The sequence below is a fragment of the Varroa jacobsoni genome, unplaced genomic scaffold (genome assembly GCF_002532875.2).
Source record: "Varroa jacobsoni isolate VJ856 unplaced genomic scaffold, vjacob_1.0 scaffold_1123, whole genome shotgun sequence".
Taxonomy (NCBI): Eukaryota; Metazoa; Arthropoda; class Arachnida; order Mesostigmata; family Varroidae; genus Varroa; species Varroa jacobsoni.
In genome coordinates this window covers 194437-220730 of record NW_019214025.1, presented here as the reverse complement: position 1 = coordinate 220730, position 26294 = coordinate 194437, and the positions used below count along the sequence as shown (strand labels likewise).

General features: G+C 44.6%; 1 protein-coding gene and 1 long non-coding RNA gene across 2 annotated transcripts in view; one reads left to right on the top strand and one right to left on the bottom strand.

Annotated features, from left to right (window-relative positions):
* Positions 1-3781: 3781 nt before the first annotated feature.
* Positions 3782-6411, bottom strand: LOC111266877 (uncharacterized). The gene is made up of 2 exons (XR_002684298.1): positions 6150-6411; positions 3782-4202 (listed from the first exon to the last, which is right to left on the bottom strand). It is a non-coding gene; the product is annotated as an uncharacterized LOC111266877 (long non-coding RNA).
* A 359-nt stretch (positions 6412-6770) lies between these two features.
* Positions 6771-26294, top strand: part of LOC111266876 (uncharacterized) — a 25155-nt gene continuing 5631 nt past the window's right edge. The window contains exons 1-2 of the mRNA XM_022844718.2: positions 6771-7219; positions 7584-7848. Of these exons, the coding sequence (XP_022700453.1) occupies positions 7072-7219; positions 7584-7848 (413 nt within the window). The 5' untranslated portion in view covers positions 6771-7071. The remainder of the gene's footprint in view (positions 7220-7583; positions 7849-26294) is intronic.

Here is a 26294-nt window from a genome sequence, read left to right as displayed (position 1 = left end):
GAGTCGGCCAATGTACACGATACGGCAAGAAAGAACGTCAAAAGTTGACACTTTGAATAAGTTGCAACCGACGAAAGCTATGGCTTTCCTGTTGCTTAATGATGATCATTTCCAGTTAAGGAGAATATCGGTAACGCGTTCAAGCGGCCTTTCAGCGATCCATAACGATGTCGAAGTTTTACGAAGCGGAACCCCACTGGCGGCGAAGTGTTAACGTATAAAAATAGATATGAGCATCACACATATCACGTACGTACGTAAGACGTCATTGCGTGATACTGGAATCATTCCGATATGGACAGAGATCACGATACGAATGTCTTTACATGCATCATTAATTGCATTTATATTTCATCACTGATTAGCTAGACAGTAACATGTATGTGCGTGCATAGTTATTTGCATATTTATCTGATCAACACCGAAGTATAATTCTTCAGATTTCTGCAGTAGGTAACCCTTGTCTGCTGAGTCAACTGACACTAATAATTCAATGAAGACCATCGCGTTTTCACGACAACGCCCATGGACCGTTTGGCCATCTTCTTCGGTGTCTTTTCGCCAGCTGCCAACGATGTAGGCTCGTTCCAGTCAGCTCGATCCATCGACCGCTGTGCCAACAAACGCCCAGCAATCTGCACATGTGTTGCTGGGTAATGACTCGGGCAAGAGTCGACGGTGACTCTTTACGTAGCGGCAGCAGCGTCACGGATCGACCGACTTGCTGAGCCAAGCTTCGCGTACTAACGCTCTCTTCAACGAGGCGCAATACCTCGAATGACTGACTGCTTGCCTCTTCCCAACATGTCCTGCTGGCCAAATATAGGTTGACTGAAATCTAGTACATAATTTATGCATATATATGGCGGATTTCACGACTTATTATTATCATGCTAATGCAGCTGGTCGATTGCGATAAGCGGCACAAATTTCCTATAGTAAGGATTTCTATTGAGCTACCTAACTGCTGTTTTTCAGTCTCGTATCTATCTCAAGTAATTCTGTGCTACGTCACTGACGTCGTTTCGAAAAAGTACTAGAAGAGGCCGGTACGATATAAAATATAAAATGAAGAGAATAAGGGCGGGACATAAAACTGGCGCTCCTACTAGTGGTAATAATAATACGACCATAAGTGGAAGCTAAACGTTTATAACAGATATCAAGATTTGTGAGCAAGGGGTCATCGGAGACAATGATTTGTGTTCAAGATGGAATCTTCCATAACTCGATCTTTTGGTCGTTGGTATCGCATCTTCGATTCCTTGCTGGCATTGTTGTTTTTCTGCCATCTTCACAAATCTTTTTATCATTTCGTTGCTGTTAATAATTAACTCGTCGACCGAACGTCCTTTTCGAATATGTCCGGTCTCCGTCCGTTGACGGCGGCGGATCACGTTGTTGTAGTGGCGTTCCGGTCAAATGTTGTTACATCGCTGCCGCTACCGCTGCTGCTTGGTCCTCTTCGTGAGTGGCCTCTTTTACCGTGTGTCTCCTTTAAACTGGGCATTCGGTTCGTGTTGAGATTTTGTTGGGCTTTGTCGCGCGGCAGCGTTCTGTCTCCTGCGGCGCATCGTGTCTTTGTGTTATTCTCTGCGTGAAGAATACCAACCGATTATCAGTGCTCGTAGAAAGTACGGTGACATGTGTTAAATCAGCCGCAGTAAAGAAGAGGGCGTAGCTAGGTTTGCAGCTCCCGGCTTGTCCATGTATAGGTACAAATCTGAGATGTTCATCAGCAGTTTGCTCCACTAACGATGCTGCCTATTCAATCCTTACATTATTCATGTTGAATTTCAAAGTTGTACAGGAAATGGTGAAGGTACAGTCTATACCATATGATGCAGTGGCTATTCCTGGAACAAAAGAAAGTGTCGGATTCGGCTCCCTGGCTTCAAGATGGCGAACGCCGAGATTCAGCAATGGGCGTTGTTTTCCCTTTAAGGAAGCCAGCCATTCGAGAGTCTAAGCTCGAACGACGGCTTGCGCTGACAAATACCAAGCAATAATAATTAATTAATAAACCTCCTGGTTGTTGTTTTATGCATTGACCTGTTATCTATTTTCAGCCATTAGCAAAATTTCAGCTAATATATTTTTTTAAGATGAAGAAGGCTAATTTAACATCGACCCAAAAAAAAAACTGCCAACGTCACACGCTACAAGGTACGCATGCGTGACGGAAGTTGTTGTTAAAAACTATGCGTAGCTTTCACAGCTACCAGCCGTTAGTTCGATGACACCTCAACGATGCTAGCTCGTCCAGAATCGTTCTTGTCAAAATTGCCCTTGTAAGCAAGGTTACCATGTGGACTGAACTTACTCGTACTACCACAGAACATTCATATACATATACTCACTTCTGATTGCCGTTTATCCAGCAGGGATTGTTCACTTCTGACAGCTTGTGAAGGCACTGTCAATACTTTCATCGAATCGTCAGGAGTTTCTGCTTTCTATTGCACGAACTTTCCCAGCCGCCTCTGCTACACGTGTACACTTTGGTTAGCATACTGTGTTCGATAATCTGTGTCCGTACAAATGCGCGCCATCGCCGATTGGCACACTGTCAACGTCCGGGTGGTCCTAGTAGGAATAAATTGGCCGCAAAGCTGAACAGCATTGTTTATTGCCCGCTAAATTTTTGTGTCCGTGGATGTTATGTTAGTGTGTGTCGTTGTTATTGTCGTTCGTGCTTGTCGCTGGCCGTATGTTAGGCTCGATGGACGGACGAGAAGAGAGCCAGCAGCGGCCTCATCAGAGTGTAATACTGCCGGCAGTTATGGACAGACAGGAGAACATGGATCCGATTCATCAATTCAATAGCAATCAATACATTGGCCCGAACATGTACCCACAGCCGCGCTCACATTAGCGTACATATACAAACCAAAGAGATAGATGCGGTTGCACACCGATAGAAGGGGGCAATAGGCATACGGACGGCGCTGGGCACGAGATAGTGGACAAAGTAGTCGTCGAACAAAGGTCTACCAGTTGTAGAAAGTCCAAATAACAGCGTTTGAAGAAGTGTCATTGGCACCGATGTAGTGGATGTCGTTGGTAACAGTTGATGTCGAAAAGTCAGCACGAAGTATAACTAACCAGAAGCTGGCATAGCAGACCGTACGTACAGCTCTTGTTCCCGCAGTGCATAATTAAAGACCCCAGGACCCGCAGCGAGCGGGGTTGCATTATGAACGTATCTGTGTAATAGCGGATTAGCCCGAATTAAACTTTCGATTCAAAATGAGCGCTGGCTCTAGTACTATAGGTACCAATGAGCTGACTGACTGGCTGGTCGCTGTCCATAGAAGACCACATTCCTTGGCAAACCGCGAGACAGAAAAAAGCGATGCTAATTTTTTGACGCGAAATTAGTGAGAGATTCAATGCATAAAGAAACTCGTTGGCAGTGGAACTTACTAGTTTTTTCTACCTAGATTTCGGCACAACTTAAGGAAAGTCACTTCGCGTTCTCGAGGCCCAGCGATTCTGACTACTTGATTGTTCTCTATATCAGATCATTGGGCAATTTGCAACAGTGCTAGCATCGATCTAAGTTAACATTGCAGGTGATGGAAAAGACACTTTTTACTAAATACAATTCAGCCAATCTACGGTTGTCCAAGTACACGAACCCCCACGAGATGCGGGTATTCGATAGACCGAACAGATAGCGGCAACGGCTACCTCAAAGCGCTAAGCCGTCCCGCTCCAAAGGCGATTAGAGTCAATGTAAGATAAAAATTACGAAATTTCCAAAAAAACAGTACTCACATAATGATATAGCGAATATTATCCTATATTAAACTTTAAGTAGATTGTATTTTTTGACCGAACTGTCTTCAGTATAAAAGATGTCTAAAAGCATTAGTATCTTACTGATTAGCTTCGACAAGCGGGCTATTCTGCGTTTTGTCATCTGTATTCTTGCATGCATTTTAAGCTATACAGTCTTCTGTCAAGTGCTCGATATTACTTGCGCATGAACAAGCAATCCCCCAACCGTCTTGTTATTTTTAGCCCACTGCAGTGTGGGCGAGTCACCGCTGCAGTTCCCTAAAAACCTTTAGGAACAATTTCAACCAGAGCTTCCACCCTGTTTCTTCTGTGACTTCTTACTGGCCCGTCATCCGGTCGAAATCCTCTTTTGGGTGTTCCATAACAACTCTTCCAGATGCAGCGACTATATTATCCACCTGCAGTATATAAATACATATGTACATACAAACATTAGTGCTGTTCGTTGAGATGTTTTGTTTTGCGTCTGACCCCTTCAACTTCGTTTCTCACCTTCTTCTGCAGTCTTTCTTCGTCCAAGCATTGGCGGGCCAATTTATTGAAATGCGATAAAGCGATCGAATAGAGTAAAACATACCCACATTTGCCCCCTTCTTTACTTCCGCATTAAAGGCCCTAGCTACGTCTTCAGTACTTTACTCAGTTGTTTCGCCGCTCCGCTGTCGCTACCTCAAAGAGAGCAAAGAGTTTCTTCATCAAAGCGTTTGCCGCGTCGCTCGTTCCTTTGCTGTAAACGCGGGTCGAGGGATGAAGGTAAAGGCACCACTAGCAAGGGCTATGTTTACCCCTGCTACCGCGGCAATCAGCAAAAGAAAAGAAGAAAAAGGGGCAATGGACAACCCAAGGAGATCGGTGGAGGCCCCGAAACGGTGTGGCTACACCTCGGTAATTACCGAGCTATGAATGTTGTCTTGTAGCGGCGTAAAATGTAAAGGCGGCGGGTGCGCCACTGCTGGCGGCGCGTCAGAACTTATGCGATGCTGTCGCGTCAGGTGGAGTTAAGAACAGCGGTAATAATACTGTACACGGGCAGATGCCATTCCTGCGGCCGCCATCAAAGACGTGACCACTCGCCTACAAAGTGACTCACATTTCTACCAGCATTTGCCGGCAGATATTGCTACCCTGGCCTGTTTCTCAAGTCAATGATCACTCATTCAGCCACATTTATCTTTAGGTATAATGTACTGCGGGGATCGATAGAATTGTTAGACGAATCATTCGAAACGAACGGCAGACGATGGAAGACATTTTCGAACTTAACTCTCTGTTTTCCTCCTTATAAAATTTAGAGTTTTTTCAATTTCGAATTAGCTTTTGATTAGCTGGTGAAATTGATGCTTTACAAATTTTCAGCGACTTGTCTGCAATAAAACCTTTCGGTGCCGAGGACGTGTTGTCTCGGCCCGTTGTCCTATAAAACTGCAAGTTGTTAAACTTGTATCTCTACGCCCGTTCCTTAGCGACTGAGCTAATCAACAATATTGAAATTTACCGCAGTAGGATTCGTTCGAAATTGTCCAGATCTTGTTTCGATGTTAGCTCCCCTACGCGTGCCACCAGCCCGCCCGCTACGATTCCGTTACACTGACAATACCGGTCAATAATTCTTCTATCCTTGCAAAGTAGTTTAATGCTAAACGCCATGTTTACCGCATTTGTTCAACAGGCCAATTTGCTGCTCTAGTTGAGTTCGGAAATCGGCGACATGGGGTTTGTTTGTGACTCGGATCCCCGCAGCGATAAACTCGAGACAGAAATCATGGAGCGACTGGCCGGACCCGTTATCGGTTGACTTGTTACTGTTAATCAATGGGACTTATAGAAGCATATGGTTACAAAGATCGCATACATAGACTCCTAGGCATCATACAGAGGGCAGCAATGCTCGAAACAGCGAACATCTAGTGCGTAAATCGACTAAGGGATCTCTGCAAATAGCCGTACACCATCGGAAACCAACCCAGCAGAAATCGGGCGAACACAACAACAGTGACAACATTAACAATCAGAGGAACGCTCAGATTCCCCAATAGAAATATTGACAGGTGGGACTAGGCGTCATCAACGTCAACTTACCAAACTCAGCTCAATAGCAATCGTAATATCGACACTAAGCAGATTGTGGTTTGAACTTAAGCTAAATATCCTATGTCTTGCTAGTTAATTAAATGTCAACTTGATGACGCTCTGACATCATAGGAGAAACACAGCAGTAACAGAGGTGAAAGTGATTTTTGAACGCCGCGCTCCGTTTGTTATGTTGCCTGAACGCTAATAAAGTCTATTATCTGTATTCATTAAAAAAAGAAAAGTAAAAATTCATTAATTCAGCTGATACTTACTGTAATATTAGATCGATCGGCGCATTAAGAGACCAGAGCAAAGCGCGCTCGTCCGGTAATTGTACGTCAGTGCGAACGTATTTCGTTTTGTGCCGATATCTCTACCCAGAAGAACGGAGGATATCAGAAGAAGCTCCTCGCGAAGCTACAAACGCAGAGAGACGCTTTTCTAGGAAAAACAAAAAAAAAGCTCAGCCTTGATTGGCTTCCCTTTTTTCGTCACAATAAATTTTTAAATAATTTTTGCCATTATCAGCGTCGTTGTATTTGTAGATACGCGTACACAAAACTTTTTTGCACAATTACAGACAATTGGCAGATCAATATCTGCTCAAAACTACAAACTTTTGTTATTTATTTATCGAAAGAATAAAAACAATACATCGGCTGAAGTTAGAGCAATTTATAATATATTTTAGCTATTTTTATGTTTCACGTACCAATAACTTCTGTACTATTTTGCAAAATAATAGAGGATGAGTTGGCATCACCATTGCAATATGTATGTACATAGAGCTGTTGTTTGTTCTGAGGAAGTCACAATAACATGCTGCCCTCCGTGGAATAAACGCCCGTTGATATGATTGATGATGGCCAGCTTGACCAACACACGTAACAAATTACTCTGAAAGTCGTTCCAACACATTAACAATATTAAGGAACTCGCTGAAAACGCACTTCGCCCATATCCTGACTAGCCAAAAGCACATTCATGCCTAGCGTCAATCTTGGGGATCGTTTTCAATATATTTTTAACGAGTGCGAACCGTAAGCCCATCTATTTTTGGGATTTATAGTAAATGTATGACTCTTGTTCGCTTTTCTCTGTTCTGGCCACTTCGTTCATTCAGAGCGTCTCGTGCAACATGGCCACGTCGGAGGTGACGGTTCGTCGTACAGACCGTCAGCAAAACAGCGGAAAATGAGTGTCCCGTCATCACCGTCACCGGAGCGTTCGCTGCTGCTGCACCCACATAGCCATCCGCACGGCCACTCTCATGAGCCTGCTCATGGCTCGCCAGGCCACTTGCGGTCATCGGGGACGTCTTTACCATCCTCAGCTCTGAACGGTAAATAAACGTGCTTAAAAATTGAGGCAAGAAATGAGAAGGCCATTCTAAAGTAGACCTTACCAATGCTTTGAACCACAAATCTTTGTACGTGACATGAGTTCACCTCGCATGAATGGAGGTACCCATGCTCCTTCTTTCGTTTGTTGTGATGTGCCCTTAGTGTAGCTCTACGGCGAGTGTTTTCCAGGCTGATACTGTTTATAATACACAATGTGTTAATTGGTGATACTTGTTATAAATCATCGGTGGCCATTTATATGTATATGCATGCAAACACTTCGTAGACAGTATGCATCGAGTGTCCACATTACAAGATAGGCCACCTAAATCAAAAGTTGATTCTGCGATTACAACCTTTTAGGAGGAAAATCCCGTAAAATATCGCCCGCTGTCAGAACGAGACTGGATCAGGAATTGCCGTCACTTCACGAGTCCAGCGATGTAAGAGAGTCAAAGCATCGTGAGCGCGAATTCAGTAAAGAGCAGCGCGTTGGGGAGAACCCGCAGTGCTACCCGAGTTGCAACTCCGCCGATCTCGAGATGGTCGAAGTTCATCTCGAGACCAAAGAGTTGTGGGAAAAATTCCACAGTCTCGGCACGGAAATGATCATCACCAAAACTGGTCGGTAAGTGAAGTCGCTAGAGTGCAAAATAGATGGATCATGGGAATGGTGTGGACTCTAGCAGAAAAAGCCTTTTACTGATCGAAACCGATTGCGATGACCGTCGGTGTACTAGGCGTGGCAGGGAGACAGTGCGTTAGACAAGCCGTAAGTACGATAACGACAGCAAACGTCTCGAAGGCTCATTAATGTACGACGGCTAACAGGCCATCAGGACCAAAAACGAAAGTCTGACGCGTATTTTTACATATTTGCCGTCGGCGAGAATGGCTTCATCACTATTATCGTCTTCGCTTTTTACCTACTATCGTTACTCGTACAGTTCACAGTCGACTGAAGTCGGCTGCCCTCCCCTTGTAAATGAGGCTTCTGTCGCCATGTGGTGACAAACTCACGCCATGTAAAATTTTGCAATTACACTGCAGTTCAGACATAATCTCTTCTAGTTTTCTTTATTTATAATTATTTACTCAAGGAAATAATATTCTCTCCGAGTACACTTATGAACATACTTTTCATCCTGTCCTAACACACCTAGCTTAGTATATCGCATGAGTTATAGATCGTGAACTTCACCAACCCGACAATTATTGGCGCTGTTCTTGTGACGTACGTAATTTGAATTTATATCGTTGGGAGTTCTTACTTCCTACATATTTAGAAAATTCTACGTTATTTATTAGTGTGTGTACGATTTCGAATGTTTAACGCTAGCATTTACAGCAAAGTCTAGAGGTGCCACAAGGGTCCGACCCGTTGTTACAGTGGGTGACAGTTGTCACCTAGAACACAATGAAATGTTCAGTTTGTTGTGTTACAAAGTCACCACACGTACTTCTGTATGTGAGTGGAATAAGTGTTTACCCGGGCTTGCTCCCCTAAGATTCTTCGGGGGTTCGTTGCTTGTCAGGCTAGATTCAAATGACGCCACAGCCACGCCAATTGAGGCGCTTGTATCGTTCCCCTATGCCAGCGCTGAGCTCAATATAGCCAGTCTTCAGAGCTGCCCAAACGCGGTTGATATAGGGACTGTGTGGGGAAGATGGGACCACGTAATGATCTGCAATGCCTCAAACTCTCCACAGCCCTTTGCCTCCAGCGACTCCCCGGCTCCTTCGCTAACTCCAGATATTAATATTTCTCGGCACGCTGTTTTGAAAAATGCACCTTATAATTGGCATTTCAAGCAGTCTGCATCCATGAATACAGGCCGGCTGGGTCGCTGGAATTGGGGCTCTGTTGTGCTGTGGCGGGCGGCCTTGTATCGGTGTGTAAGCTGATGTGTGTTGCTTATTGAAGCTGGCTGGCTGGCTGGCTGGCTGGCTGGCTTATTCGTTTGCTACGTAATGCAACTCTGACAGCAGATTGGACCGATGGCAGCAAAGCGAGCGCATGACGCCAGAAGAAGCTTTCGCGAGTCGATTTTTCAGCATATCGTTTCCAGCGGGATGGTATACAGCTTCACCGATGAATCTACTAACCTCTCACATAAGTCCTTTGCATCAGCTAGGCCCGTCTGACTGGCTGTCCTGACTCTTCAAGAAAACGCATTATTTTCAAGAAATCTCGATTCGGTGTCGGACGGAGATATTCATTGACGTTGCTTCCGCCTCATTCAACCATTAATCAGTCCGATATTGTACCCATTTTCGATATCTTTCAAACAAGAGTACTTTGAACGTCCCATGGCCTCTTTTTACTTAGTGATATCGTAAAAGGTTGCATGTACACATATTGTGCTAGAAAACGTTTGACTGCTTATATTTGTTGGGAAACTGTCCGGTTAGTACGTCGATAACGAAACGAATGTTTTTATTCTATGAAACATTGATAATGTGAATTCAGATTAGAAATGAATGGGTTGTATCGGATCATCTCTCATTAATTTCCGTGAAATTTTGGCCGCCCGATGATCTGCTTCGCGATCGTAGTCACTCGAGGTATGAATCCCGATCGACTGCAGTTAGGTCTTGAAGTCGCCAATTTCTCTAGGACAGCTAATGTTCGAGATGACTGCTGTCAATATGGCTGCCGTTTCATATGTTACACGGATGCGCCCAGTTTGACTTGTGATACACAAATATTGTATATACAGCCTTATGGAAAGGGAGAATCGGGGAAGAGGGCTATGGAGGCTATCGGGACCTCTGGGTTCTTCAACGAACTCCATAACTGTAGTGTAGGCTAGCAGTGGTGTCAGAAAGTATAATGCACACCTATATACATAAGTCAATAATAAAGGCCTGTGAAACGTCGTTAATTTAGATAGTAACGCATTATGCGCAAACCAAAGCGTCTATCATACCTTTCTGCACGCTGGCATCGTGCTTTGAGCTAGAATTAGGGATCGCTACCTTTACTTTGTAGGACTTGAGTGGATTGATAACCGGAGAAGGGGCAAATCTTCGCCACGTAGGCTAGCAGTCAGTTATATGCAAAGGAGACCTTTTCTTTAACACATATATATATATACATATATAAGAGTACGGTAGCGTTTGCTCAATCGAATGCTTTTAGTCGCTGTCAAAAGCCAGTTCCGCACATATGTGTGTAGGTCTGTATAATACATGCCGTCTATGTACGCTCGTCAATGCTGTTACATGGACAACATAGACATGCAAATGCATACGCGGCTAGCGTTGGTCTGTGACGGTCTCGTCTTTACATTACGGGATAAGAAACGAAGATTTAGTAGAAGACTCTTGGATATTCGTTTGTCTCAACCAACTTCCAAAAATCGTTTCATTAATCTATCTTTTCACGACTTTTCGTTCTTGCATTGACCATGAACTAGGTTTATTAGACACTGGAAAAAGAATTTGCCCCTGGCCAACACACAAACATACCGGACACGGTCAAATTTTTTCCAGTATCTAAGGATAACGCGTTTCCTGTTTGTGCGGCACTGTGTGTGTATATGTGTACCTGTATGATCACAATCATGAGCTCCCAGTATCCATCAATTGACCGCCCGTTCCTAATTTCATCTATCTAAGATGTGGGGCTTAGGAAGTGTTCGATGGAGGAACATCAGCGCCATGCTGGGTCTGGACGACACAAGATCTTGCCTCGGTCTTTTGCACAGAGCCTCACTCCCCCACGTAATTGGTACCGGTACCCACCTCATCTTTCGCTGTTCGACACCCAACCATCATATTAGTCGCGACCATTGGGGATCAGGCAAATATACATACGCATGGCACCCGGGAGGGATATGGGTGTTGGTTTATATGTATGTAGATATGCGCTCTCTTTCTATCAGTTCCTTACGCTCTGGGCGCGGTTACGTTATGCTGCTGTCCTATGCTGCAACTTCCTGATGATAATGGGTATCCAGGCCAGCTTACGAGAAGGGGCTTCGACGAGCCTCCACTATGAAGAGGACGATCTCCGTGGAGGCGGCTGCAGCCACACTAGGCAGCTAATTATCTAGCTGATGGAAGCAACCATCCAATGGATGGGCAAAGCAACTCTAGCATCTCCCCGCCTCTATCTTGCCAGTCATTCTGCACGAATCGAACTGTCAGTCCGTCTATCTGTCTGTGAGTCAGCTTCTTATCTGGATGCGACCGACGCCCCTACCACCTCTACCCGACCAGACAGAATAAAGGTTCACCATTCTTATCCTAGGTTAGCGTACAAGGGCTTTAACATCAACGAATGTTTCCCTCTTTGCACGCAGCTGATTCGGTGGACAGCTGACTGTATATGGTGGTTTATGGTCGTCCATAGCAACGATGCTTGCCTTGGTAGAAGATAATGCAACGCCGGTGGTGTGGATGTTGCAACATGGTTGGCCCGTGATTTGGCTCGATGCACCAACAATGCTCTCCGTTGCTCGACAGTTACGTAAGTGAAGCTCTGCAAGTAGAACAAACCAAGTACCAGTAGGCTGGCACAAACTATTAATAACCCACTACAGCATGAATCAGTACTCTGTTTGTAAGTGCTCTTTCGAAAGACCCGCGCCACCGCTAACGGGCATCTGAAGTCACCGTTCATTCCAGTAGGGCTTGGTGCCATTTTACAAGTTGATGACATCCCCAGTTGAGTCTCATAGTCCAACAGGTTCGCTCTGGTTCGTTTCGACCGTACTTTTTCATCAGAGGGTTGTGTTTCTCTATATAAAAGTGAGCAAAGGAGTTACTAAATGAGATGTCTACGACGATAGGGCTGTATACATGCACTAGTACACCAGTAAAGACGCTCGGATAAGCGTCGTACGTTAGGAGACCATCTAGACGAGCCGTTAAACGTTTATGTACTGTATCTTATGATTCTTGTCTATACTGATTTAGTCAACCCCTATAGCGAAGTTAACAGTGGAAAATGCGATTCTGCATATAATTGTATTGCAAACACCCATTCAGACAACTTATCATTCAAATCTTTATCGTTGGCAGTTTTCAGTGAGTCATTTTCATCGATCATCAGATTGATTGGTTCACATCCGCCAAAGGTAGAGCCATCATCAATTCTACGCAGCTATAATATATTGGTGAGCGATACATGTTTACTGTGAATTTGCCCTTCATACTGCCGTGTACACCATTGCCACTATTTACGCTCAGCATGGTAACCTAATTGACGCTGCTGTTAATTATAATAATCATATTCAGTACATAGGAGACAATTTCAATTAATATACTATTAGATGACAACTGTGGGTGGCGAAACAATCGCTTCTTTCACTAACCTTAGACAACGTACCCTCCTATATCATAATCAGTAAAACCGTGTATAAAGCATAGCGTCCTATACATAGGTATCTGTAACATTCGTTCGTTCGTATTCAAATTTGGAGCTATAATTTATTTTGGGCCATTTTCGCCCCTACTGCTCGTTTTGACAGGAAAGTTTCGGTTACCTGGTTTCTATGATGCTTACTTACTACTTTTGTTCTTTTCATGTTCTTGCATAGCATGGATGTGACTCGTTCGTTCATTGTCCCTTTTTTATCCTGGCACCCGATGGTCTGCCATTTTCGCTGAGTCTTCCCCTTGTCCTGTTCTCTGAGGCCTGCTTGCTGGATGGGTCTCGCTCGCTCGATCATTGCTTCCGCTAACGCAGAAGTCGAGAATTTGTCATCGTTCGGCAGGCTCGTTTTCTCTATCACCAAAGGATATTTGCTCGAGCCCTTTGGCCGTTAATACTACCAACACCGGGCGAAGACACGAACTCGCGAAGAGTCGAAACTTTCACGAGACGACCCCCGACGCAGTGGAGCGGCGACAGCCTTTCGGGGCTCGGGCGACTGACGGCTACGGAGACAGCGTCGACTAGCTACTCGACGATATTGTAGTTCTGTTGAAGCAGGTGTCTGTCGTTTGCTCTCTCATCCGCGGCTTGCCTTGTGCCCCAGTGGGTCGGTCGGTTTGCTTGGAACGTCTGCATACGCGCCGGCGCTTGCGCCAGCACAAGCGCCCAGTGATGTTGCTAACGGTGTCGGGTAATGGTGGTCGGTGATAATCACCGAGTGAAATATGCAGCACTATGGAAAGGTGAAGGGTGCTCCGCTGTCTTCGGTGAATATGAGCGAAGGCAGGAAAGTACGAGCCGGCCTAGCTGGAACAGACTTTTCCGGGAGTGTGGACGGAGAAAATTCCGCTAAAACAGCCACAGACTCGACACAGCTTCACCATGTTCGCGCTCCGCTGACGTTCCGAAGATGACAAGTCGACAAAAAGGGAGATAAATATTCGCGAAAGAACCACGAATGTCGCGTTGTTCGTAAAGTGCCGATAGGCGATGGGCGAGGATACGCTGTCTGATTAAGGTTGCCATAAACGAAAGTGGATTGTCTGCGATACTGAGAATGAAAATTATAGCAAAGTAATCTTCTTTTACATGTGCTGCTAACCCTATTGAGGTTGTTTAATGAATTAAAACTATATTTTTTAGATTAATGAGGTATGTGTAGCTGATTTAGGATGACCTTGACAATATAGTTCAATAATAAATATGTTCCATCCTGCCGCGAATGCTCATGCGGAATCGTGATCCAGTCGCTAGCTGGTTTCAAGCCTAAAAAACTGACCTCATATTTATCCTTGAGATCAATATGGTCGATAGACCTAAATGGATCAGTGTGCTAGCTCCTGACAAAATGGTAACAAATAGCGACATTATGCGTGGTAGTAACGACTCTCAACCGACTGCAAATGTTTTCGTTATATAGACACTGACCGTCAAATGATTTTAAAAAAAAATCCGGCGCAACTCGAATGTAAGGTCTGATCCTTTTGCAAGCTTCCTGAGCCTGATCTGACAATTTTCCTTGTTTTTTTCCATGTTTCACGTATTTATGTTTGCTGTAACGTGCTCCAAAATAAGGCTCGTGTTCAAGGCTCTCTCGTCCGTCGTAAAGCCGTTTGGCAGCTTGACGGCAAAGAGCACTTGGCGGCGGCACACAGCTTTGTCCTCAAAAGAGGTCGTACACACTCTTCAGTACACAATTGTCATTTTCCGGAAGAAGAAAAGCCTGCGAATATTTCCTAGTTTACAACGCAAAATATAAGGCACACGTTTCAATATCCTAAAATGTGCCGTGCTCTGTGCATAGCAGGCAGGCCGGACAAGCGTAGGCCGGTCTTTAACTGACAGAGTAAAAGTTCTATGAATACTTTTATGACACGGTCGTAGGACGTATTACTTGCACAATCTTCAAGGTGTTTTAACTGTTTTGCATATTACCTTATGTTTTTTTAAATTGTCCCGCTCTCTGCCTGCTTATCTGTCTGGGTTGACCCTGCGCGTATCTTGGTAGGCAAGAGTCTACATTTTGCTCACTTGAGTCGTTTGTGTGAGTTGACAAGCAACCCATTGGAATGGCAGGAGATTAGTAAAAACAACTTAAGGGCATCTGAGGTGTTTTTTGAAGATTTTATTGTCTGAGTGGATTTAATTTTATTATCTGGAGTTCGTTACGATCAATCAGTCAGTCAGTCAGTCAGTCAGTCAGTCAGTCGTAACCGAAACGCCTGATCTACCGAAACTGGTCTGACGCACTCAGCTAAAACCTAAGGAAGTTTTATTTTGCTTTCGGTAGAATCTTGCGCAAAGCGGAAACAGTGTAGGTGAAATTTGAATTTGACGGCCTGATTGGCCTTGCAATTAGTAGCCCCATGATCGATATGCGACGTGACCAGCAGACCACACTCCCTATTATGCACTCGTTTGTTTTTTGTACCAAACTATAGTCGATTGTAATTCTTACGTTTTCGTATATACTTAAAGCCCTTGACATGTTTTTCGTCATCGTCTTGTACACTAGGGTGTGCAGGTCGCCCGTCCAGGCTGGCCTGACATGCCTAATCGAGCTCTATGAACAGTACATATGTATCAGGTAGAGTGCAACGAGCTGGATGCTACATGGCACGAGCAAATGTGCGCAAACTCATTCGTCAGAGTGGTGAGAAATGGATTCGCACCTCGGTGGGCTGTCTGTCTACACACGAACAGAGTACGCATCACATGTAGACCAGCTCGCCTCACTTTTGATGAGGACCGTTTCCATCTCGAGTTCCGCCACTTCGCGCGCCCGGCCAGGCACTAACGTATTACATTTTTTCTCTCGGCGGTTGAATTTTTCCACGCCACCTGATCAGGTCATTCGTTAGGTAGGACTCGCACTTGCCAGCGTTACGTTCAATACAAGTCATCTATTGTACTAGCTACCAGCCACCAGTGTGTAGCGAACGTGCTCTTCGCTGCGGGGGTTACGCTAGCATTCAGTTGCCGAAAATCTGCGAAATACCGTCGGTCTCGTGAAGTACATACATGGAAACATATTCAACAACGGAAGTTCGTTTTGTCCGAAAGGAAGCAGATGCTTCTTCCAAAGGATTGGCAGGGTCGGCGTTCGGTGTCAGAGCGTGTAGAGTGTGTAAAAACCGCAGTGATAGTTGTAGAAAAAGAATGAATAAAAAATTCCCAGCGTACCATGTCAGCCAATTCACACTCGGGCCACTTTACTCCGTGGCATAAATATCCTCGCATAAAATGGCGAGAACGAACAAGTATATAGGGAAAATCGAGCGGGCTTAATCGTCTTCTGCTCGCGACTTTACTTTTAAAAGATATTAGCCGGTGTGAGATAGTGCTAGCAGTAAAGAGTGAGCACATATATATATAAAGATTGTTTAGCAAAGAACATGGAGAATGATTAGAATAGGCTACGTTTTCCGACCAGAACCCGTAAATTCAGTCTGATACATTGGATCAAAATAAGATTACATACTCTCCGATTAACGAAACGATAAGAAATAAAACATGAAATAGTGTCGCTCAGATATTCTACGAGAGTGATCCGGTGTTACCTTACGCCCTCTCTAATCCATTGACGTATGAGGGGAGCAGGACAACAGGGACCGTCGGATCGGGTGTTTTTCCGCTAGCTCCCCATTTTGGCTGCAGGTTTCCTCCCTTTACTTTTTTCCGTCTACATGTGTAATCAGTCGGCAGCGTGTCTGTGGCTCGCTGTATTGGCCCGGATGCGTACAGTATGTAGCTGTCGGACGCGCGGCCCATAGGCCTCGCTACATATGACCCCTTTATGAGGCCCTAAAACATCTTATTTATGCGTCCTCTTAACACTAAGCGGACATTACGTTAGGCGACGACGATGACGAAGAACACTTAGCTCGTGAGCTTGTAACAGGCACCGCTAACGCCAGCACGCAGCTACCGTAAGAATACTACGGCTGTCATATCGCGCGTATCATATCGTGCTGCCAACTGCTCCCTAACAGAGAAAAAGAGTAACGAGGAAGAAATGGTGAATGAAACTGTAGCATTATGATCTGCTTCGTGTCAAAACAGTGTTTCCCACAAACTATATACACGCATCCAATGCAACACGATTATACACACACAGATACACATAAACGCACTTACTTATTCGTCATAAGTTAGCCGCCGGTAGTTCTCTCTGCGGCTTGCCAAGTGGACGTGGTTCCGCCCAAACAGATTTCCACTTGATACAAAAATAAAACGTATTATATAAGTTTACAGAATGAGCAGTATCTTCTAAAAAAGAATCCTATTATATTTTACATCTATAAGCTCACAAAGTTAGTATTCTAGAGAATACTAATTTTCTCTAGGGTCTATTATCAAACGTGCCCACATATCCCACAAAGGATGGATTAGATTCAATGCTATGCCGGGTTATTGAAGTGGACTTGTCGTACAATACAGCTCTCTTTGGTTCTTGTATATTGGTAAAAGTCGTTTGATGTAATCTTCAACGTTTTCGTACGACTTTATCGTTAACAACAGCCAATGCTCGGTTTCCTAGCGTTCGAAACGACCTATACGATATACTGATTGTGTCGCAACGTTTTTTGAATCCACAGATTTACTACTAGTTATTTGCACGGACGTACGCAGTCCCATGCTATGCATGACGTTTCAAGGGACTACGTTCTTCTATCGTCAGACGAAACCAATTCTAACCGTAGAGAGCTTTTACGGCTACTCTGTCGAGTAAAATTGTGCAGAGTTGGCGTACAAAGCGTACCTAACATAGTTGAGTATTACCAACATCTCTAGGCTGATAACAGTCGAGATACTTTAACAAAACACGATTATAAAATAAATTTTTATGAAATCAGAACAACAAAAGAGTGTTCCAGGGGAGTATTTCCTCTATCCTTACGCTTTGCTAGATCGTCCGGCAATAGATACAGAAGTAAAATTCATCCGTGAAGACTTTTATGATGTTAGAACGGTGGAAGTAATTCATCTCTACTTGAACCTTTCCTCCGTTAAGAATTTTCATCTTCAAAATTGTATCTTTGATTTAAGCGGTTATTCGGCTTCCGCGATTCGTATAATATTAAAAATTACTTTGATTCCCTGCTTCTGCGGAAAGATGTGTTGGTCTGGAAAAGGTTCTGATTAAATGTCTGATTGGCTACGCTAAGCGGGCTCGTTCTTTACGCTTACGGTCCGTTCTTGTTTGTCAATATGTTCCTTCAGTAACTGCCGTTTCCACACAGACTCGGTTGTTACTTAGTTTTTCGATACATGGTATATTGCCTTCGTTCCTACACAAGCGATGTACGACCCGGTAACAAACAGTTTCTCTATGTTCTCAGGGCGCTGCTAGCCAAATTCGCGTCTGTATCATCGCCATTCGAGTCCTGTGCACAATTCATTCATAAACAGACAGACAGAGCAACACGGACGATAATAACCGCCTACTGAAAAACCGATACGCCATGACGATGTGGGTTGGTACGTTTCTGTGTTTAACAGACAGTTCCCATCGTCTGCTTGTTGGTCGTCTAGCGGCCAATAGTCGTCAAGGCACTACGAGGCATACGAATCATCTGTGAACAAAATGTCAATGTATTCTAGCACAGTACCCAATCTCAGCTGCGCTCAATGCGATTCTTCAAGTGCTTCTGTCAGCCCGCTCACGATGCGGGTGACGTTGTTGGCTAGATAGGGACGAGCGACAAACCTGAGCGTGGCTCGCAATCGTCCACCAAGACGCTCAAAATACGGGTAACGTCTAGTTGCTCAGGGGGGTTAGGTGGTAATTTAGAACAAGCCGTAATGACAGCTAAGCTAGTTGTTACAACAAAGGATAGCGACGACTAGACATGCTAAATAGATGGCGCACAGGCCATCGAGAGCTAAGCACGAGCCTTGCACAGCACCAAAATCTCCAATGGAAATTGCTTCAATTAGTTGATGTGTTGGTGTTAAAACGCTGATGAAGACCGAACAAAGCCCAGTTACCCCGGGGTGGGGGTTTAACCATCTACATCATCTAATATGCAGATACATAACACGATATAACAGAAACACCTGAGTCTGAATTTTATCGACCTTTGACAGACAGTGGTCGCTCAGAGCTGATGCTCCAGTGATTACGGCGAATCGTCTTACTTAACTGCAACGCTTACAACGACGTCTGTATGCATAAGATGGACATGTCTAGGTGTGTATTTAACAAACAGGTCGGAACTAAATTTTTAATGGCGTAACCGATTCTATTCAGATCTGACAGGGTGACATGCATCGCTACTGCTAACTATTCACTACCTTCGTAGCCCCCGCCCCGCATGCGTTGTTTTTGACCGTTGACATTGATGGCGTACTTTCCAGTGGTGTCACATGCTCTGGGCCAATCACCAACAGCTCATTTTTTGGACAACTATGATGTTAATAGGCCGATGCTGATGGAACCCGCTCGCGCACTGGCGTCTTCTTTAGTCATCTTGCTGATTCATTTTAGGCAGCTCGTCGCTCTGCGCGAAGAATCCATATGTCACTTGTTTGCATCGTCAACATCCATTTACATGGGGTTACATAAAGGGCAACTCGTCTGATTAAACCACTTGGTTCTTAAGTACTTCTTGTCAATGCACCTGCCTTTCGCTGCCACCATTTGGAATCCAACCGATTCTATTAAGATGATTGTCGCACTTTTCTGGTTGGAACAAAGCTGATCCAAGACGCCCCTTGTTGAGCTGATGATCCAGATGCTCCGGTACGGCTGAATTTTATGTGACAAATACGCTTATTTTTATACGCCCAAAAAAGAGGGCGTGTTTCAAATTTAAACTGTTTCGGTTTAAGTGTAGTACTTTCGTGTGGATCAAAGACAGGAAGTGGAACCCTTTTTTTTCTAGGATAGGTAGAGGCCTTTTTTACAATAGACGGCACGCATGAAAACCTACTTGTTAACTTCTATTGGCGTATTTTATGCTTTGACAAAAACAATTCTATTCGTATGCATGCTACAACGAATAGCACCGCGCACGTTTCGTGTTCTTGTTAATAATTGACAGAGAAAGGGCGTCCTTCTTCAGCATTGCTAACGACAAGGGCCGTTGAATTCAATGCTGACACGCGTAACTAGACGAACATCCCGCTAAATACTAAAATGCATCAATTTGAATAGGATTTTTTTCATTATTTAGTCTCTTCGTACAGATATTTCCACGCAGGCCTCGTTGGTAGGGAAAATAGATGTAAAAACAAGAGCAAGCGGATTAGATGAGCAGCCGGCAGTGTCATTAGTGCCCTACCGCACTCAGGCTCTGGCATGTTGGACGGCCATTCTCATATGAGTCTCTCGAGGACTCGATGAGCAGTGACTGTAACTGCAGAAACAGTACTAGTCGGTCGATCATCCATTTTGCCTCGCGACGCACTTGGGAGAAGCCGCTCATCGTGCTAATTTCGGCGCGAAGCCGCTATCCCGTGAACGCGTTACCCTCAGTGGACTTCTGCGCCAGTTTGATGTTTCTTCTTACTATAGTTACTCGTTCTATCCTGACTCCTACATAGCGTCCTCCTCCTATCGTCAATAACTCTCCTCCTCCGGTATGTTTTTTTCCATTCCTTTGCTTTCCTGGTTCGCCGTTCTCTCGTTCAGTTCCACAGCGTGCGTGGCTACCGCTATCGCAATGTCGATTATGTTATCAGTTCTTCGGCGGATTCTCTTGGGAGACATCTTCGCCAGTAATGCCCAAATAACTAACTACACGCTAGAACATACAACAGCACATCTTCGGTGCGACGTTCTCCCTACATACTTCGAGTTAGTATCCACCATGGTATTAGCATCTCTTTTTGAAGCCCTAGGGTTATTATCCAGGTATCCGCGCAAGCTGTTGGTGTTTGTACGCCAACAGTGCTGCTGTCAATGAGTGTCTGTCTGTACGATCATCTGGTGCTTCCGTTACGTGCAACAGGAGCTTGGACCCGTTTCTACATGCGAGGATTTCTGTAAGTATTCGAGAGGTCTAAAATAGACCGTGGCAGAAGGGAAAAGCAAGCAGAGAAAATGTGCTTATGTTCTTGCCGGTTACCGAATCTAGCCCCAGGAGAACGACAAAGGTGGTAACCTGATTAGTGATGACTTGGTGGAGGGAAGTGGTTATTGGAAGAGAACGAGCTGATGGAAACGGTATGAGTTCGCTCGACGTGGCCTTCCCTACAACACTATACCTTCAACAGCAACATAGGAAATTTCACTTCTAGAGTACATCTCATATCGAATAGATGAAATGGCCGAACAGGTTTTAGGGCTAGCTTTCGGGTCTACTCTTCTGCCATATGCTTTAATTATGACGTTGTCGTGATTTATGCTATACGTGGTTATGTGAAATCACCTTAGCAAGCTAAAAGTAGATAGTAAGCTTGCATGAGTTTTGAATTTCTTGAATTACTTTAGCACTTCTAAGAATATAGTCGCTGTTCGATAAAAAGACCCCTTCGATCTTATCGGACAGGCTCTGAGGGGTCGATATCTTGCGTTTGAAGTTGGTAATGCATGTCCTAAAGGGTCTATGTTGTTATATTTAGAGATGCTTTTTAATACATTGTTAGTCTGTGATTAATATATGACCATAATTCAGGAAAAATTGTAGACGGAAAACTTTCGACATCGCCGGATTTCAGTACGAAAACGTATTTTTGACATCTGGCCGCTGTGTAGAAGGAGTTTACGACAGGTAGCCTGGTAACGCGACCCAATATATCCCTTTGTTGGAGAAGTTAATGGCTAGCTACTTAATCCGCCATGCTGACCTTAACGTTATTGTGTCGGAAACTCAAGGCGATTAGATCTGCTAAATCGAAACGGACAAGCAACTCGTTCCAAGCAATAGGCCCTTTGAACTTACCTTTGCAACATTAACTTTGTTCAGAGGTGTTGGTAATTACGTTCGACGAACTAACACGCTTATCTATCGTTGCGATAGTACGCTATGGAAAAAGATCCACTGAGATACAGTGACACGCAGTAGCACAATATAAATTCTAACATTCTACTTTTTAGAAGTCGCGTTCTATTCTACAAAAAGCTTAGGCTTTTTGGCAGAAAGGATGCTAAGGACAACTATCGTAATGTTTCACTGACTTACCCTACAGCCAATCGCTTTATTTTTAACTCGCTTCATGGAATCAGTAACAACGATATGTTTTAACTATTAGCCATAGTAAAATGATTTTCATTATTATATTTCAATTTACGTGATACGTATCAATTCTGTTATTTCTTTGCCAAAGTTACAGCGAAGAAGCTAAATAGTCGATGTAAGAACACATTCTAGAGTACATCCGTTATCCACCTCATCGTTATGCAGACTGGCCTCACCGAGCCCGCAGATCGTCGTCTTCAACTCTATCGGTTAAGGATGATTGACCTGGCGATGCTAGTAATGCTACAGCTATCAATCAGTAGATGCAGAAACTCTGACAGACCTGGACTTCGTTTCCGCGACAGCATTTCCAACTAGCAAAAATAGTAGCAACAATGACAAAGCTACCCAACATCAATCGTGTCAAACTGTCGACACTTCATTTCCCTGTACTGCAACCATCCCCCCGTGCCTGTTCCCTATCTCATCTAGCCCCCGTCAATCCCACGTACCCAGCATTAGTAATGGCCAGCTTTGGGCAACACAGGGGCCGTGAGATCTATAAGCCTACGAGCAGCAATTTGCATGTCGTCCACCGAAGCCAAGCAGACCGAATGCATGTTGACTGCACCATTTCCATGTCCATTTTAGTCTTGCTCGCACTTCTTTCCCAGAACGAGGCAGCTATTGACGACTACTTAACGCGCTAAATATCACTACAAAGATCACCTCCGTAACGATCAGAGGCCGGATCGTCATTTTCGCCATCATCGTATATGTCTAGCTATGTATGAAATTGTGTGTGTGTGTCTGTGATTTATTCTATTCCACTCGCTACGCGCAAAGTAATGTTAGTGCCGTATGTGCACGACATCACGGTAGTGTGCGTGTCCAGCTACGCCTCGTCGACCGTGCGGCACGATGTCGGCGGGGGTGCGGCAGCAGCAAATACCGCATGTCATTTTTCAAATTTGCGCCACTTGTGTCTTGAGCAAGCCGGAATATTCCGGGCCGAACAAAGCTGAATCATTCACCGTTGTTACTAGCTATAGGTAGGCTAGCTAGGCGGCATAGGCCAGTCAACCTGTCTCTTCAGTTCCCGATCCTTCCTCTACTATAACGATATTCTGACGCCGTCATTGTTCCAACAACGGCTTGGCGCATTTCATTTTTTAAGCGCGCTGGCGTGATAATGGAGTGGATTACGGCTTGCTCACGCAAAACCGTCGTCTGCTTTGCATTTAATCGTTCATAATTCTGCCATAGCAGCCGTGACGACGAACACAACGATGATGAGAATTACAAGCTTTATCGAATCGGCCGGTTGTTCCGTCGCCTGATTTCACTTATGGTCAGCCACTACTAGCAGTAATCGTCGAACAAACTGTGACGCTGAGAAAACGCTCAGCCGCTGGTGAAGGCTTTTGTCAGGGCTTCGAATGCAGTCATTAAGCAAATGAAGAAATACACTGCGGCCATCATCACTGCTACAACCACTTGTCATAAGAATGCGCGACGGGGTACGAATTGCAAGCAGCAATAGCAGCAGCATCAGACACTTCCCGTATTTGCCGGTGGACACGGCAGGTTTCCATCTTATTAGCATCTTTTTATTCTTATTTTAATTCAGTTCAAAAGAGAAAAACAATAGTAGTGGCGCCAGCTGGAATACCACACCTATATCTGTCGTATTGTAGAACACGAATCGGAGTTGACAATGACAGCAACACACGCAAGATTCCCTCTATACACATGTAAAGGCACACACATGAAAAATCCGTACCGTCACACGGATGATGACAGCAACAACAGCTCCATCAACATGAACGAGAAACGGAATCAGGAGTGTCTAGCCAGGAGGTCCATCTCTGCATCGGCTCTGAATCTACCTGTTTATTTGGCCAACCTGTCGTATTCAAGCTACCCGAACTCGACCTAGAGTATGAGGCACCGAGGACAATTACAAGGATGATCGTAACAGGTGCCCACCCGTTTCTTGAATAGAAAGCCAATAGGCGATTATCGGTTAGGCGATTAAGTCACCAGTTAAGTAAGATGGTAACTGGAAAACATCAGGCGAAACTTTTTGACACTCAAATCTCTCTTCAAGCTTTAGAGTGAATCGAGAAGTCTTGGGCAGTGGTCTGGGCGAAAGCAAGTCCAACCGCGAAGAATGAACCCCACATCTAAACTGCATAACACACTTGCCCGGGTAGTGCTGATTATACGTAAAAGTTCTACTAAACTCTCTTAAAAACCTATTTTCTTCACAAAAAATAATGTCTATAGCGCGGACACAATATAACCAGGAGCGGCATATTATTCTATTCTTTTGACATAGCACCAGCTTTACATGGTATATTATGTTATTGCGTATAAAAAACCGAGACTCTCGCGGAGAGTCAAACAACATGTATGCACAAAGCTACTGCGCTATCCCTAGTTAAAGTTGTGGCACGAAAAACCTGTGAAAATACTTTATGCTCACAGTCCTTTACCCTGAAATTTCTTTGGAGTCTCTTTTCTGTCCCGCCCTTGGTCAGTCTTGATGTAGATACGTTGTTAGCGTAGCTCGATGAGTCATTAATTGTCCCAAATAAATTCGAAGCAAGGTTATAGATGATATCGTTCGAGAGGTCGGCATCGTAAACGAGGCCAGCTTTGCCTCGTGGTGAGCAAACTTTGCTGTCACTCGTTACTTCCGAGTACCGGTCCTGTTCTAGATCCTACTGGACAAAATTTGAATTTTTAGTCGCTGATGACCCGCACCGTGAGATCTGTACTGTGATTTTAATATTACTCGAAAAAGCGGGCGAAACAAAAAAGCCGAGTTAGAATGTTACACGAGTCAGACACAGTGTAAGTTGTCGGTGTAAACTGTCTCGCCAGTGTTTCCTGCCCGACGCTATCGACTTTTGAATGAAAATGGATACGCGAGCGTGTGAGATTCAAAAATACAAACGACAGCATCTGCATACATGAACGCTGCTACGTATGAATTAGAAACACCTCGCATGCCATCCAAGCCTGTTAATGGCTTCGGAGGGGTGCACTAATAGGGGTTGGCCGCAGTCATAAAGGTAGAAGGGGCAACGAGGGTCAATAGCTGTCGATCATGAAAGTTGTTCGCACGGCATCAGTGCGCTCTAGCAAACTCGTACAGAGACTAGCGAAGGGAGGCTTGTTGGTGAAAATCGATTTATTGCATTATTGAGTGTATCGGGACATGAGCAGTTTCACATGATTTCCATTCTGGTAATAGCGGTTTGTTTGTTTCACATACAGAATCTGTCGTAGATGGGGCAATTCCAGTAAAAACGCCAGATCTACGTGCTCCGACGATTACCAAAATCTGCTAATATTTTTTTTTGTATTTTACATTTTTATTTTTTTAGTCGAAATTTTTGGTATGGGTGCAGGTGTTCGACAACTCTACACTTAAGCTTCAAAAAGAAGTAGCTTTTTTTTTGAAAATATTTCGGCTTAAAAATTATTATACTATTTTAACCATGTTTACCCACAATTTAGTTCCGACGGGTACCAACGATGCAAGGACTAGCCGGTCACTAGTTACTAGCTTTGCAATTCTACCGGCAAACGACAAAAGTTGAACTTCTACAAAAGCGAGCAAATAGATAAACTTAAATTTTACTCCTTCACATTACCTATATTTTCCGTTCTGCTCGATTGTGGGCTGCTGTGCCTTTCTAACTATTAGAATATCAGTCTTCGAAACACAAAAAAGCCAGCAGCGGCAGCCATTGTTTGCTTTCATTATCTAATTGGCGAAACGACGTTTTCCCTGGGTGGCTCTCGATGTCTCTCCACTGTCGCTTCACCCGATCGGCGAGTAACGACGACGATATTAAAATACTAATTACGATTATGACGTACATAGTAGTGATTATAGTGTTCCTCATCGGACGCTGCCGAGCGCGATGTTCCGCATGATGCGCAATAGCACATATTGCAGCCCTCTGAAAGCTTCGAAGCGCAAGGGGCGGCACGAGGTAGACGACCGGGTAGACCTAGCTAGAGAGGTTCAGGATCGGCTCAAAGGCCGCTAGCAGCAGCAGAGCACAAATCAGGCGCAAGTAGAGGTCATCAGGAAGCAGACATCAGCCGACCAGACGGTGGTAATACAGCCGACGCATAACGCGCCTATGGTTGATGTAACAAGAGCCTACTTGTACCCTTACTATCGCTTGGGCTACCACCCCAATATCGACCGGCGGCAGGATCAGCAGTTAAGAGGGAGCGAAAAGCATAGGGCCTAAAGGGCGAATAGTGGAGGAGCCAAGCGTGCAAGAACCGAGAAGGAGGGTAGCGTAGTGTAATGAATGGGGTAACCAACTACCAGCAACGCTTCTGTTGCGGCGGCATGCTGGTTACCGCCTTAGTTGGGGATTATTAGGCCATCCAGACGGCAGGCTTGTTTCTCCGAAGAGATCCTGTCCTCTCTCAATTTAGCCGAAAAGGTACTAGTAGTACAGTAGCGGGCCTTATGTAGCGGTGGTCTTTGCACTGTGTGCCCAGCACGATGTCTGTTACTAAGGGGAAAAGAGA